Source organism: Salvia splendens, chromosome 9 (assembly GCF_004379255.2).
Source record: "Salvia splendens isolate huo1 chromosome 9, SspV2, whole genome shotgun sequence".
NCBI classification, from domain to species: domain Eukaryota; kingdom Viridiplantae; phylum Streptophyta; class Magnoliopsida; order Lamiales; family Lamiaceae; genus Salvia; species Salvia splendens.
Window position 1 is genome coordinate 13,792,470 of NC_056040.1, and position 14,698 is coordinate 13,807,167.

At 35.7% G+C, this 14,698-nt stretch overlaps 1 protein-coding gene and 1 non-coding gene across 2 annotated transcripts; one reads left to right on the forward strand and one right to left on the reverse strand.

The window, feature by feature from the left end:
- Positions 1-2,609: 2,609 nt before the first annotated feature.
- On the reverse strand, positions 2,610-4,844 carry LOC121748581 (amino acid transporter AVT6E-like). The gene has a single exon (XM_042143032.1). It carries the CDS (start codon positions 4,485-4,487, stop codon positions 3,051-3,053), a length of 1,437 nt encoding a protein of 478 aa, XP_041998966.1. The 5' UTR covers positions 4,488-4,844; the 3' UTR covers positions 2,610-3,050.
- A 7,562-nt stretch (positions 4,845-12,406) lies between these two features.
- Positions 12,407-12,478, forward strand: TRNAM-CAU. Its single transcript has one exon. It is a non-coding gene; the product is annotated as a tRNA-Met (tRNA).
- Positions 12,479-14,698: the final 2,220 nt, after the last annotated feature.

Below are 14,698 nucleotides of genomic sequence, written 5' to 3' on the forward strand. Positions count from 1 at the left end.
CAACATTGTCGGTGATAATAGTATTTTTTTAATATACCAAAAAACTAAACTGGATTTAAAACTAAAAAGCAATTATGGAATTAGGGGATCCAATTCTTTTTCTATGATTTTAATTTATTAAATTTAAATTTCAGATTAGTATTTTAATATATTAAAAAAACTATTTTACTAGCTTGCATTTCTCTATTATAAACAAATGTTGTAAAATTTCTATTATAAACAAATGTTGTAAAATGGTTGATTAAACTTAAATATTGTAAACATATAGTATAATCAAGAGAAGATATTATTATGCACGTATTATTAAACAAGCTTTCATTTCCTTGTAACAAGTAGTACAACACAACTTTAATTATCAATGAAACAGAAATATAAAAAGGAAGAAAAGAAACACATAAAAAAAAGAATGCAGCATGAAAGAGTAAAGCGGCGTCGTTTTATTTGCACAGCAGGGTGCTGTGTTTCCTCCACAATGCAGAGGATCATATCCCTCAATATATTCAATGTATCTGAATATTCACAATTAATACCTCATGTGGTTACAGTAATTTTTTTAATTTCCCTACTCTTCGCCAATAATTCTTTTTATTTCTTTTGGGACAAATATCAGGAACAAAAAAAAATCTTGTGCATTTAAGATATCGATAAGGTTAGGTGTGCAGATGCTGCATTGGGTGCTATTTTAATTTGGTATCATACAAACCGAAATTTGAAATTTTATGAGCATATGAATGATCTAGTTATTATATTTATGAAAACTGAAACATGAGAAGAAATTGAAGATGTGGCAAAGATTCAAATTCCAAAGTAGACCTATATTCAAAATCAGGAGAGACAATTTTATTACTCCCGCATCACTGAGAAATCTAACTCTCTAAACCTAAACTTGGAATGATAATTCATACTACTATTTAAGATAACAAGGAGTATCATTGTTCAAGTAAAGAGAAATTAGAAAATGAATTAACGCATTTATATATAAGAGGGAACATCTTTTTTTGTCCATGAACTTTGTCAATGTATCATTTTAGGTCCCGTAAACTTTGAAAATATCATTTGATGTCCGTCAACTATGAGTTAATATCAATCGAAGTACTTTTTACTACTTTCAAACGAAAATACCCTCGATACCTTTAAGGGTACATATTTTTAATAAACTTATCATGTACTCATATTTTTTTATAAATATATTTACTATATATTTTTGACAAATTTTCTAAATATAATTTGACCTTCAATATATCTCAAAAATATTTAAAATTCTTTAATTATAAAAAGTTGTAGAAGGAACTTTTCTTGCATATCACAAAATTAAGTGATAATATTAAAGGTCAAATTATATTTAGAAAATTCGTCAAAAAATATATAATAAATATATTTATAAAAAATATGAGTATGTGATAAGTTTATTAAAAATATGTACCATTTAAGGTATTGAGGGCATTTTTGTCCAAAAAAATTAGAAATAGTAAAAAAGTACTTCGATTGATATTAACACATAGTTGACGGACCTCAAATGATATTTTCAAAGTTCACGGACCTAAAATAATACTTTGACAAAGTTGGTGGACCAAAAAAGATGTTCCCTCTATATATGATAAGGACTATGAAAAATTGGATTTTACAAGAGAAATTAGAAAATTACACTTGATTTCTTGAACAATTAGGTTTACAATGTTTACAAATCAAATACTACAATGATAAATTTTATATGAAAAAGGAAAATAAAATTATTATTTACATAACAACCTCTATGACAGGGATGACAAAACAAAGGCCGCAATGAAGCATCACCTACACAAACGTTCTTTTACATCGAAAATTGGTTTTTCAACAAATAATTAGTGATTAAACTTCAGAAAATATCAATCGATTTACTCTTTACTGCACGAACATATATTTGTATTAACAGGACTATTTTGCTCACATATCATACTTCATTGGTTATCATTTGTAGTATCAATTGTTTTTTTTTATATTCACAGTATCATATTTCATTGATAATCATTTGTACTACCATGGGACCATAAATTCCACATGAGCTTGAAAATCAAACTTAAATTAAAGATATACGAAAATGTAGAGTTTTCTATATTTTTGTGCCAAGTATTTTTCTTTTTAAATGGCTTTTACTTATAGTATACACACACATCATATCACATCATACAAATTACTAGTACACTCGTATATCATGTCATTAAAATTTGTACACATAGGCCACCAGAAAAATTTTAACCTGAATGTTGTTGACTTGTTTTGTTTTTGAGAGAAGTAAAAACCACAGACATTGCATCACTATAGCTAAATGAGCTATGCTCTCTCTCTCTCTCTCTCTCTCCAACAAGGTGCAAGTAAGTACCTTTATCCCTCTGATGTCGAAAAAAAATGAGCTTCAAGCATCAGGGATGGTCTACAACATCCATAGAGAATAGAATACATAATTACCAAATCAAGATTCTCTGTCTGCATCTGTCCTTGCTGATCAAACAGATATCTAAGTGAACAACACCTGGAATTATCACATCCATACTTCCTCAACAATTTCAATCAAATCACATACAAACCACACATGATGTGTGTGTGTGTGGGCGTGTGTGTGCAACAAATCATTAAGAAGAAGAAAGAGCTCATAATATAAAAAGTCACCAAGATCTCATAATACAACAGCTCAATATAATGATATGGTTGCAGTAAATCGATGAATTTAGTGGCATTTTAATAATCTAGTTGTACAGACAAGAATAGCCAAAAAAATAAATTCACATTCTCTATAAGGGGAGGAAAAGGAGTATAGAAAGTATCCCATTCTACGCTGGTTGCCTGGCTGCAATTTTCTGTGAGCAGCATCCCGTCAAGAGAAAACCCGGATACAAGAAAACACGCCAGCTTTTAGCAGAACAAAATCTTGAAACTCCTTTAGGATACAACAATCGCCAAATTCGTCACATCACATGTAATGATGATGAAAGCAGCAATACAACAAATGTTTATATTACTCCATGAATCATTCAACGTATTGGGCCTTCTCAATAAGAACTCCACTGGCTGAGTTATTCAGAATTACCCTTGAGGCTATAGATATTGCCAACCACTCCAACAATACTAACTATGACAGCCAATGTTAACATGAACCAAGACAATAACCTCTCGGAAAAGCTCAGCCCGCTCCCTACTTTGCTCAACCTCAATGCAATGAGAGGTGGAAAGGTGAAAGCTAATGAGACCGCTGTTGTTGCTCCTGTAAACTTAAACGCTGTCCAAATATTAGGGATCATAGTCGAGCCTAAATATATAAGCCCTAAGAGCACAAAGGTTAAGACCAGACACCGCTTCCTGCTCTCCGAGAGAGGATTCAATCCTTCAAAAATTAGTGTGTCCACTGTTTGCCTCAAGGAAAAATGAATCACTGGGAACACGAGAACCAAATGCAGAATGTATCCTATACGAACAAAGTAGTTCAAAGCTGTGCTAAACCGGATGCCAAGATCCTTATCAAAGTTAGTGAGCACATCAGATTCAGTATCCTTCCCAAAGAGTAAATAGCCAGCTATAGCAGTAGAAGCATACACAGCAACACAAATCGCAGCCGTGATCCTTCCCACACGGTACATTTTACTTGGTGAGCGCCCTTCAAGCTCGTTATAAATTGGTTGGACATTAAAGTGGCACACATAAGCATTTGACATGATAGGAATCACTACAAGCAGATCAAGAATCGCCTTCTTGGATCCAAAATCAGGCATCATCCTAGGAGGTTCTATTTTCCCCTCAATAAGCTTGATAAGAGCCACAATGAACACAACAACAACGAACACGACTGCGAGCGCTACAGAAGCTGCTGAAGTTGTGCTCAAGGAATCAATCCTATCCAAGGTACACAACGGTGCGAGAAACAGCACTAGAACTATTAGAATCACTATCTTCCTATGATCCCAAAAACCATTACCCCACCACTGGTCAAAAACTCCCATGTGATGAAGGGATCCCGACATCACATCCCCAATGATGATCAAATACACAACCAAAACACCAGCATTGTTCACAATTATGCAGATTTCGGATAAGGTTCTAGCAGTCCTACCCAATGCAGCCTCAACAACCTCACCATATGTAGCTGCCTTACATTGGACAGCAAACCTCACTAGCAACTCCACACTTATTTCAGACAAAATAGCCATGAAACATATCAAGATTACCCCAACAAACAGCCCCAAAACTTTCATTGTCGCAGGCAAGGTCATGATGCCAGCTCCAATGATAGAGGTGGTGAGATTAAAGACAGCACCATAAATCCCAGACCCAGATTTATTTTCACCAAAAATAAGGGACAAATCATCAAAATCAAGGTCATCTTCATCGTCCAAGCCATCTGTATTAGATCGATTTGAATGCCCATTTTCATGATCGGGTGAAATCAATCGGAAAGCTTGAGTCTTCAATAGAAAATTTTCATCTTTCACATCTAATTTCGAGTAATTGCTATCCATCTGTGTTTCTTAATCTACATATACCCACACATGTACCTATACCTTTCTCTAAATATATAATTCAAAAGCAAAAACAAAGATTGCCAGTAAAAACCCAGAGAGGAAACCGCGAAACTTACAGATATTTTGGATTTAGGTAATAATTTGACGCGGGATTTCTTGAAATTCAAGAATGGGTTGGTTTTGGAAAAAGGAGATCCAGATCTCAGCGGCAAATTTATATGATTTTGATCTGGATCGGCAGAACAACCAATGAGAATAGGTAAAAGAGAAGATTTATGGAATTTGGAGTTGAATCTTGATATCTGCGGTATAAGAAGGTTGGAGGTCGGACTTGGCTGATTTTCAAATTTTTTTTTTTTTTTTTTTTTATAAGGGGCTCATGAAATTATTAATTTTAATTTCAGATGCTTAGTATAGGGGGAGTTTCACTTTACCCTACTTCCAAGTTTGATTTTTGGCCTTTCACTTTATTCTAATTAATCTATTAATAAGACTTTTTGTCCTAAATTTCATTTAATTACAAGTTAGTTTCCATTCGCGTGTTGAATAGCATCGGCTGATTTCTTTTTAATACTAATTCTTTCTTTTTAGTCAAAACTTCTAGAAGTTTTTTAATTGTTTTTAGGGTTAAGGGTCAAGTAATATTACTGCATTTCAAAAGCATCTCAAGGGAAAAAGGTAAATTGAGAAGGTATGTTTCTCATTTACCTTCTCAAAAAGGTAATTATACCTTCTCAAAAGATAGTGGACTCCAAGAAAAAAAAGGTAAATAAAAAAGGCAAATAAAAATAACTATTAATTTTTTACCTTGTGTTCTAAGAAGAGGTAAAGATACTTTCTCAAAATAAAAGAAAGTATAATACCTTCTCAAATGTCCTTTCTATTGAAGAATGAAATTTTATATAGAAAAGGTAAATATGGTAGTTATTTTTCATTACCTCTCAATTTATCTCTTCCCTTGGAGATGCTCTTAGGTCATCTTTAATCATTTAAATCAAGCTCAAATTTAAATTTTGAGTACATGTATGTCATATTAAAAAGTAATTTTATATCTATCATTTAATATTAAATTTAAATATTTAAATTTTACATCATTTTTTGAGTTCTGCTATATGTTTCACAAAATTTTTATAGTAAACCCATATTTGATATTGTTTCATTGAAAAATGTAAAAAATGAGTTTAGGATTACACTATGATTGGAAAAGTTTTCTACACCAAAATTGAGATTTGGTGTATAATTGAAGTCGAATATGATCTTAGTAATGACTTCTAATGTGTAAGTTTTGTTAAGAAAATAACTATAGAAAGCTTATGCTGAACAAAAATATGTTATCTCACGTGTGGATGAAGTATTAATTTATTAAATATGAACTTTAAATATGTAGAAAACAATGTAAATATTATTAATACCAACGTTAGGACTCCGACAATTGAACTTTTGTATGAAAGAAATACATTCAAATATGTGTGCCGGAATATTGTAGTCTATATTAAATTATTACTTCCTCTATCTCATGATACTCACATTTTTTTATTCATAGTAAATTAAAGATTGAATAATTATTATAATTAAATTAATATATTAAGTGTAATAATTTAATTAATTTGAATATCTTATTTAAATACCTTCATTTTTACTTAATTAAAATATAAATAATGCAAGTAGTTTAGGATGCACCAAAAAAGAAAAAGTGTGAATAGCATGGGACGGGGTTAGTAGTCAGTGGCGGATCCAGGTGGGGTCAGAGGGGGTCGGCCGACCCCACCGCCATCCTCGGTGAATCGCCGGATAATACCCTTCTTCAGCACCGACCCCACGCCGCCAAGATCCTGCCCCAAACCAGACAGTCGCCGCTTTTACGCAGAAAAAAAAAAGAAACACAAATTTTAATACCACTAGTTGGGCTTTACTAATTGGGCCTCTCTACAGCAGTAATTAAACCATTTATTCTGTAATATGTTTCGTATATTCAATTAGAGGAGAATACAAAAGGTTTTGTGCAAAAAATTAGAAGTTCGACTTTAAAAAGTATTGATCATGTTACTTTATTTTTAGGTTAATGGATAAATTTCTTAAGAAAATACCTTGAGTTTCTATTGGCTCTTTTAATGCTAATGTTGAGCAAGAACCACAAATAATTGGAATTCATGTGGTGGTTGAAATAACGAAAGATAAGATTTTGCCATTGGTTTATCGATTGATAAAATTGGACTTAATTTTAATAGTAGCAACAACATCTATTGAAAAAGTGTTTTCTGCAAAGAAATTTGTTAAGTTAGAGTTGCGAAATAAGATGAGAGATGACTGGTTGAACGTCAGTTCGATGGTATAGCGAGAATGAGGTGTTTGCAACTATTACCAATGACATGATTTTGAGTCATTTCCAAAAAATGCATATCCGAAGAAGCCAACTATCTCGCAAGCATAAGATTGTGGTATTTATATTTTATGTATTTTTGTTCAATTATATATCTCATATTATTCAGTTCGACCCCATGATTTTTTATTTTGGATCCGCCATGGTTAGTAGTTAGTACCAATCGATGTGTATTTATCTACTTTAAAGTTCAGTAAGAATGGAGTAATTGACTTGATATAATAACTGAATTTAAATAGTAAGTACTTGGTAAATTTTGTTGTTGAAGTCTTGAAGATAATTTATACTAGTATATGTGTGCTATTAATACTTTGTAAGTAGTGGATTTTAAGTTTTAACGGAAAACCTAAAATTAACACTTCAACCAATTGATGTTAATTTGAAGTCTCAAGTCTTGGTGATCAAATATTTTGGAGTACTTTTCTTCAAATTAAACATCTTCAAATGATAGTACTCCGTATTAAAAAAAAGGTGCAGACTGCAAAATAAAGTAAAACGAACATGTATTAGTTAGAGCATCTCCAATGGTCGGCGTCACCACCGGAGCGCCGATTTTTCGCCCACGCCGGTTTGACGCCGAACCATTGGAACCGGCGTGGGCGAAATCGGCGTCAAAATCGGCGTCGCCATGCCGATTCCCGCGCTGACGCCGGTTCCCACGCCGATCCTCACGGGCGCCATTGTGGCTCCCGGATCGGCGCCAAACCGGCGTCGGATTTAAATATTTTTTTTTTTTTTTCGCAAAACACTATATATACGCGCGTTGAACCTCATTTTCATTCGCACCACTTGTTTTAACGAGTACTCTCTCTCTACCTTACTTTCTGTACAAGATCAATTTAAGAAATGAGTAATGCCGGTGGTAGTGGTGGGGATGCGGATGAGTACGAGCGTATGATGAACGAAGAGCTTGATGCCTATACGAGCCGTGAGGTTGATCGATGGATGCAGAGTTATATGCAGCCGGCGGCACCTCGCCCACGACCAGTTGTCCACCGTCGACAAGTGGTGCATCGTGATCATGACGCTGCACATCAGCGCCTGTTCACAGATTACTTCGCAGAGGAGCCGCGTTTTGACGCCAACCATTTCAGGCGTCGTTTTAGGATGAGGCGGGACTTATTTATGCGTATTGTTAACGAATTGGAGCAGCGATATCTGTATTTCCGCTTCAGGCACGATGCGGTTGGCAGACCCGGCCACACCCCTATTCAAAAGTGCACTGCGGCAATCAGGCAGTTGGCCTACGGCACCGCGGCAGACATGTGGGACGAATACCTCCACATCGGTGAGACGACTGCCATCGAATGTATGAAGTATTTCTGCCAGGGCGTGATCGAAGTATTCGGTGATCAGTATCTCCGAAAGCCTACCCCCGAAGATTGTCGGAATTTGCTGCGGATGCACGGGGATCAGCACGGGTTCCCGGGAATGCTAGGCAGCATAGATTGTATGCATTGGGAATGGAAGAACTGTCCCGCTGCCTGGAAGGGGTTTTACACGACCGGCTACAAGGGAAAAAATCCCACGATGATCCTCGAGGCCGTGGCTGATTACCGGTTGTGGATTTGGCATGCGTATTTTGGGATAGCCGGTTCGAACAACGACCTAAACGTCCTCAACTCGTCGCCCCTTTTCAACGAGCAGTGCCAGGGCGTCGGTCCGGCCATCAGTTTTGTCACCAACGGCAACCAGCATGATATGGGCTACTACTTGGCGGATGGGATATACCCTAGGTGGCCCGTCTTTGTGAAGACGATCCGGTGCGCATCAGAGCCGAAGAAGGTCTACTTTGCGACGCGGCAGGAGTCGGCGCGAAAGGACGTGGAGCGCGCATTTGGTGTGCTTCAAGCTCGATGGGCTGCAGTTAAGGGACCAACGCGTTTGTGGCATGTCGACTGCATTGCTGATATAATGTATGCCTGTATTATCATGCACAACATGATCGTCGAAGATGAAGGTGTACAACTGACTGATTGGGCCACCGACGATAATGAAGCAGGTCCAAGCCACGGCGTCATCACCGCCAACGTACGAGGTGGGGTACCGCACGATGAAGAAGCCCTCCTCCAAGCACATGCCGACATGCGTCAGACGGAGGCTCATATTCGACTGCAAAATGATTTAGTTGAAGAGTTGTGGGCGCTGAGGACTGCAAGGCGGTAGTTTTTATGCAAATTTATGTAATTTTTTAAATGTAATATTTTTAATTATTGTACTTTTTTTTATATTAATGTAATAAAAAAATTTTAATATTATTATTCGAATTTTCCGTATTTGTCTCGTAATTTAAATTCCGTATGTTGATACAAGTGTAAATTAAATTATATAATTGTTATTAGTGATGTGGATAGGTAGTGTGAAGGCTATTTGATGGCTATTTGATGTCCAGTTGATGTGGCAAGCTGATGTGGCAGGAGAATTGTAGTGCTGATGATGTGGCAGTGTGAAGGCTATTTGACGGCTATTTGACGTCCGTCAGCATTGGAGATGCTCTTATAATATTGTTTAGTTAGGCGACTGCCAAGATGGGTATACCGTTTCACTTCACAATCTAATTTTATTTTCTACAGCCACTAACTTCTCAATGCTAAATAGTACTACTAGTACTTAATTACTACTACTAGTATGCAAAACAATCATACTTCTATCAATAAATTTTTTACTATCTCACTTATTATATTGCCCAAATCCTAAAGCTTTTATTTTCTAAAAAATATCCCAATTTTAAAATCGTATAGTATTCTAATAAAACCAATATTTAGACTCACAAAATGCTGCACTCTTAATTTTTCGTCTAAATAATTGACGTGCAGTGAACAATTTGGCAACATTAGATTATTTATATATAATCGAAAAAAAATTAGAATTGGATATCTTTGTGGTACTGTCACGCTCGCATTTTCTAAAGATAGAAAACACGGTTGATCGCGACTAGGGGAGGATTAAAGAAGCGGGGAAGAGAGGGAAAAACAACACAACTCGACCATAGCTCGAAACAAATGGGAATAGCCCGAATAAAATCAGAGTATCATTTCAACAATCAACAACTCCAAATGAAAATATCTCAACAATACACGAACTCAAAAGAAACAATATTTAGCGGAAGCATTCGAGAGAAGAATAATATTACGTATGAAGACACAATATATTCGGAACACTTAAAAGCAAACACAAATCTTCACCTGCTCTGCTCAACACCCATCGCGCTCGTCACCGCTCAACCTGCACATAGGGAAAACACATGCAGGGCTGAGTACTTGATGTACTCAGTGAACAAATGCCAAAACAATTTAAAAAAACAGTTATATCATGCCACCATTGAGTGACCTCGGAGTTTTAACTTGAAAAGGCCCGAGACACTAAAAATATCTCAAACACAAACTTTCAACTCATCCTCAAATCATTTTTCCTCGTCATTTCAAAACACAATCATTTCCCCTTGATTTACTTAAGAAACTGTCATATTTGTTCTTTAGGGTGCCGTGTAAGGGGGCCACTTTCCACGAGCACGAAAACCGGCCAACCCGTTCGATGACTCACAGTCCTCATCGTGTACACTAGCCCAAGCAGGGACACACCCTTGCTAGGACCCGAATTCAATTAAACTCATAGTAGGGACTCACTCCCCACTAAGCAATCATCAACATCAACATCAACATCAATCTCAACAACATCAAAATCCTGTGAATGAGAATGTGGCCGCAAACTCGATCACTAGACCGGCCGACCCAAAAGATGGCTCACGATCCCCATTGGTGTACACTAGCCTGAGTAGGGACTCACTCCCTAGTCAGACCCGAATTCGATTTCAATAGGTCTAGTAGGGACAACTCTCTTGCTAAACAAACAGATAGGCATTTCTCAAAATAAAAACATGGCATGATATTCCCTTTGCAAACTTTATTTTCCTCAAAAACGTATTTGAAACATAAATCATTTTTCTGCATAGGTCGAGCATCGTCTCACATCACATCAACAAGTCGAGCAATTCACAACCACTCAAAAAAAGCTATACAACGCAACACATGACAATCACTTTCACTTTAAGCACATAAATCACATAATCATGTAATAATCGTAATCTCAGGAATTTCGTCACATAAAATGATGCTCAAACCAATATATATTAAAATGAAAGCTCTTGAAAACACTTTAGTTTGAAAGCCCACCTCGTTCGTTTAAAGCTTTAACTTGTGTTTCATTCCGTTCTCGAAAAGCGTGCGTAAAAAGCCTTCGTCATCATGAGTGTTCTCCTTAGCCCACTTTCTAGTTATTCAATTTGGGCAGCCCCTTTATTCTTTACCAAGGCCCAAGCCTCTTAAAATTAATTAATTGACCCAAAACTTGTCACACCCATTTTGATTATTCAAGAGGCGGACGCATCTTCTCTCTTCACGCTAAAAAAAAGTCACCAAATTCTCTCTTCAAGAAACAACAAGCTCCTCATCTTCATCACCCTATGCTGCAGCTGTTGCCGCATATCATCTCTCTTCAAGAAAACAGCAAGCTCCTCATCTTCGTGTCCCCGGCGTCCAGCAGATCTCGCCATCGCTGTCGTCTCATGTTAGGTATCACATCAAATTCCCAAATCAGAGCACAATCTCACATCTCTCTCAGCGTTGCTGTTTTTCTCCCGCCGTGGCTGTGCGCGATCCAGCCCAAAGCCGAGGTCACGTCGCCGCTGCTGCTCGGTCGTGATGCAAGACTGAAGCCGCCGCCATCGCCGCACAGCCGCCGCTTTGAGCAGCTGTTGTTGTTCACACACCGGATGACAGCGTCGCTGCTCCCTCGGTCAGAACGCATCGCTGCCGTTCGCACCCGACGCCGTCACCGCATCGAAGTCGCGGTCAGCCCCTACTCCTCGCTGTTCAGGCAGCCTCCGTCCTCTCCAGCAGCCTCGTTCTCCGCCTCCGCTGCTGAGAATTATCGTCGCCTAGTTGCTGCTGCTGCTCTCTGATTTCTCTCCTCTCCGTCTCCTATATCTCCCATCATCTCTCAGTTCTCGATTTCTTGAATTAAAGTTGAGAAGAATAAAGCTTGTGTTCTTGTTGCAGAGAACGAATAAGAGAAAAACTGATTGTGAAGTGAATAATATAGAGGGAGGGGTGGTTGATAGATATGGGAGAGATTTAGGGAGTGAGGAGGGGCGGTTTCAACGTGGAAATAAGAGTGGGATTCGAATTCCTCTTCTTTTTTTTATCTTACGTTATTTTGGTTTAATTTGGATTTGTTTGGTATTTTATTTGCAGATTACGAAGGCGGAAAATCTCTGCGGAATCTTTATTTAAAATTTGAATTAAAGCATATTGGTGACCAAGTCAACTAGGAAAAGATTTAATTTGATTAATTTGATTTTTTTTTTTCTCTCTTTTTTTTTCGGGGTGTTACAGGTACACTAATAAGTAAGGGGAATATACCGAAATATTACGGTGTGACTTAAAGCATTAGACGATTTCTTAAATATCGAAGTTATTTGTGTACCTTAGTCCTAACTCCTACATATCTTTGCAAATATATCTTAAATTTAACATCAATCAGAGTGGCGCAGCGGAAGCGTGGTGGGCCCATAACCCACAGGTCCCAGGATCGAAACCTGGCTCTGATAAGTTTTTACAGAGATGCTTCCAATTCCACTTTTTAAAATAACTTTTTAAATTCTTACCAATAATAGTATGATTTCATGTACAAACAATTAATACTCATAGGATAGTCCACAAGAGTATATAATATATTGTCACAAAGTTATTATAAGGCTATAAATATAGATTTTTGAACACGACAAATTTATATCGAATTATGCTTTATTTTAACATTTCGTCTTTAAATGTCTATTATAATTGCTTGTGTACTGAATAAAGTATATTGAATATAGTCTGACTACTGAATAAAGTATATTGAATATAGTCTGACCCATCCACATGTGAAGATATAACTAAAAACAATTATTTTCAAATATACTACTGTTGTGAAGACCAGAATATGTGGTATCTAAACTAAGTAGTAAATGCATGGCACGTGATTTAACTCTATATAAATTAGTACTTCCACCGTTCAACGATTAGTTAATTCATTTCATTTTCTGCACTCGTTTTAAAAATATAATAGTAATACATAATTAAAGTAGAGAAAAACTAAAATAAGAGAGAATAACGTAGTCACCTTATTTTGTCACTTGCTTCAATTTACACTCTCTCTATTTTTACTATTTATTGTCATTTTTAAAAAATGAGTTCAAAAATAAAATGACTCAATTAGTGGCGAATGGAGGGAGTATATCAAAGTGAGGGACGAAAGAGACCGAAATATTACAAAATCAAAAGATGAAGGTTGTAAAGTACTGTATAAAAGAAATTATTGAGTCGATTAGGTTGTATGTACTTATAATTCAATAATGGCATGAACTAAAATGGAAGTGTGTAGTATTGCAATTGTGCATAGTCGCTATACCAACCACTCAAAATCAAAAGCTTCACCAAACAATTGCATTTTCTATGCCCATTATTAATACTTCGACACCCCTATTTGGGCCCACAAAACATAGCTTTCGTTTTTTTTTTCTATCAAATTACCAAACAGCGTGTAGTATGATTGTATTGCTTTATTCCGCGATTACATAAATGATTCGTTGTATTGTTTTCTCAAAAAAATTAGTCATAAATCATAATCCACAATTTGCATCCCTATTCGTGACCACATTCTTGATGGCGAAATGTACGCTCTCTATTATCTCAAGTACAATTCCATTAATAGAGCAATTAAATAATGCATTTTTTAGGTCAAGACAGAAAATACAAAAAACAATGTTTGGAAAAAATCATTATGTGATTGATTAATTTTACTATATTACTATTTTATTTATGCTTGATTATATCTCCCTAACTGTGCTTATATTTTTATTTTTTCATAATAAGATCGCAATAGTAAAATACAGTACTACTATTATATCATATTGACTTACCATGTAATCTTCAAATACACGTGTTTATACGGTGCATATTATTCGCATTATATAGTTTATAACCTATGTAATGAGATGAGGGACAAAGAGTATTTATGTGTAATTAGGCTAGAGTTTTAATCTACCAATGTTTCATCTATTTATACGGCCTATATACATACATTACTCTCTCTCGGTCGATAGCATCTTCGTACAGTGGCGGAGCCACATGGGAGCAAGGGGATACGACTGTACCCCCATATTTAGTTGTCTTAATATATAATTGTAGTAGTAATAAACAACAGCATTAGTGGTCCAGTGGTTTAGTGCTCCACTTGCCTTCCTTCAAACTTGTGTTCAATTCCTCCTGCTGTAACTTTCTTTCCAATTAGCTTTTGCACCTCTTTTTCGAGCTTAATTGATCTGATCTATATTGCGGTTTATAGCATTTTTCTTTTAGCTGAATTATATTCTTATGTGATAGTTTGTAATTTAATTTTTATTTCAATAATATTTTTAATGATTTAGTATGATTGTTTTAAAATAATTCTAGTATGTGTGTATATTTTTATAGTACTTTATTTTTTATTATTTCGTTTTGCGGATATAGTAGCCATTTTTACGAATATAGCTTGTTAATTTGGTTACACTACTACTCTCTCCGTCCTAATTTAATTAAAGTGTTTCTTTTGGGCATAAATATTAAAAATTTGTGTCATACAAAATAAATGAAGATATAATAAAATAAAAAAGAGAATAAAGTAGAGTTAATAGCAATTATAGTATGATATATAAAATAAAGTAACAGCAACTATATGTTTTGTTTCTTTACTAATAAAACTACTTTACTAAGTCGGGACATCTTAAAAAGGAATACGACTCAACTAA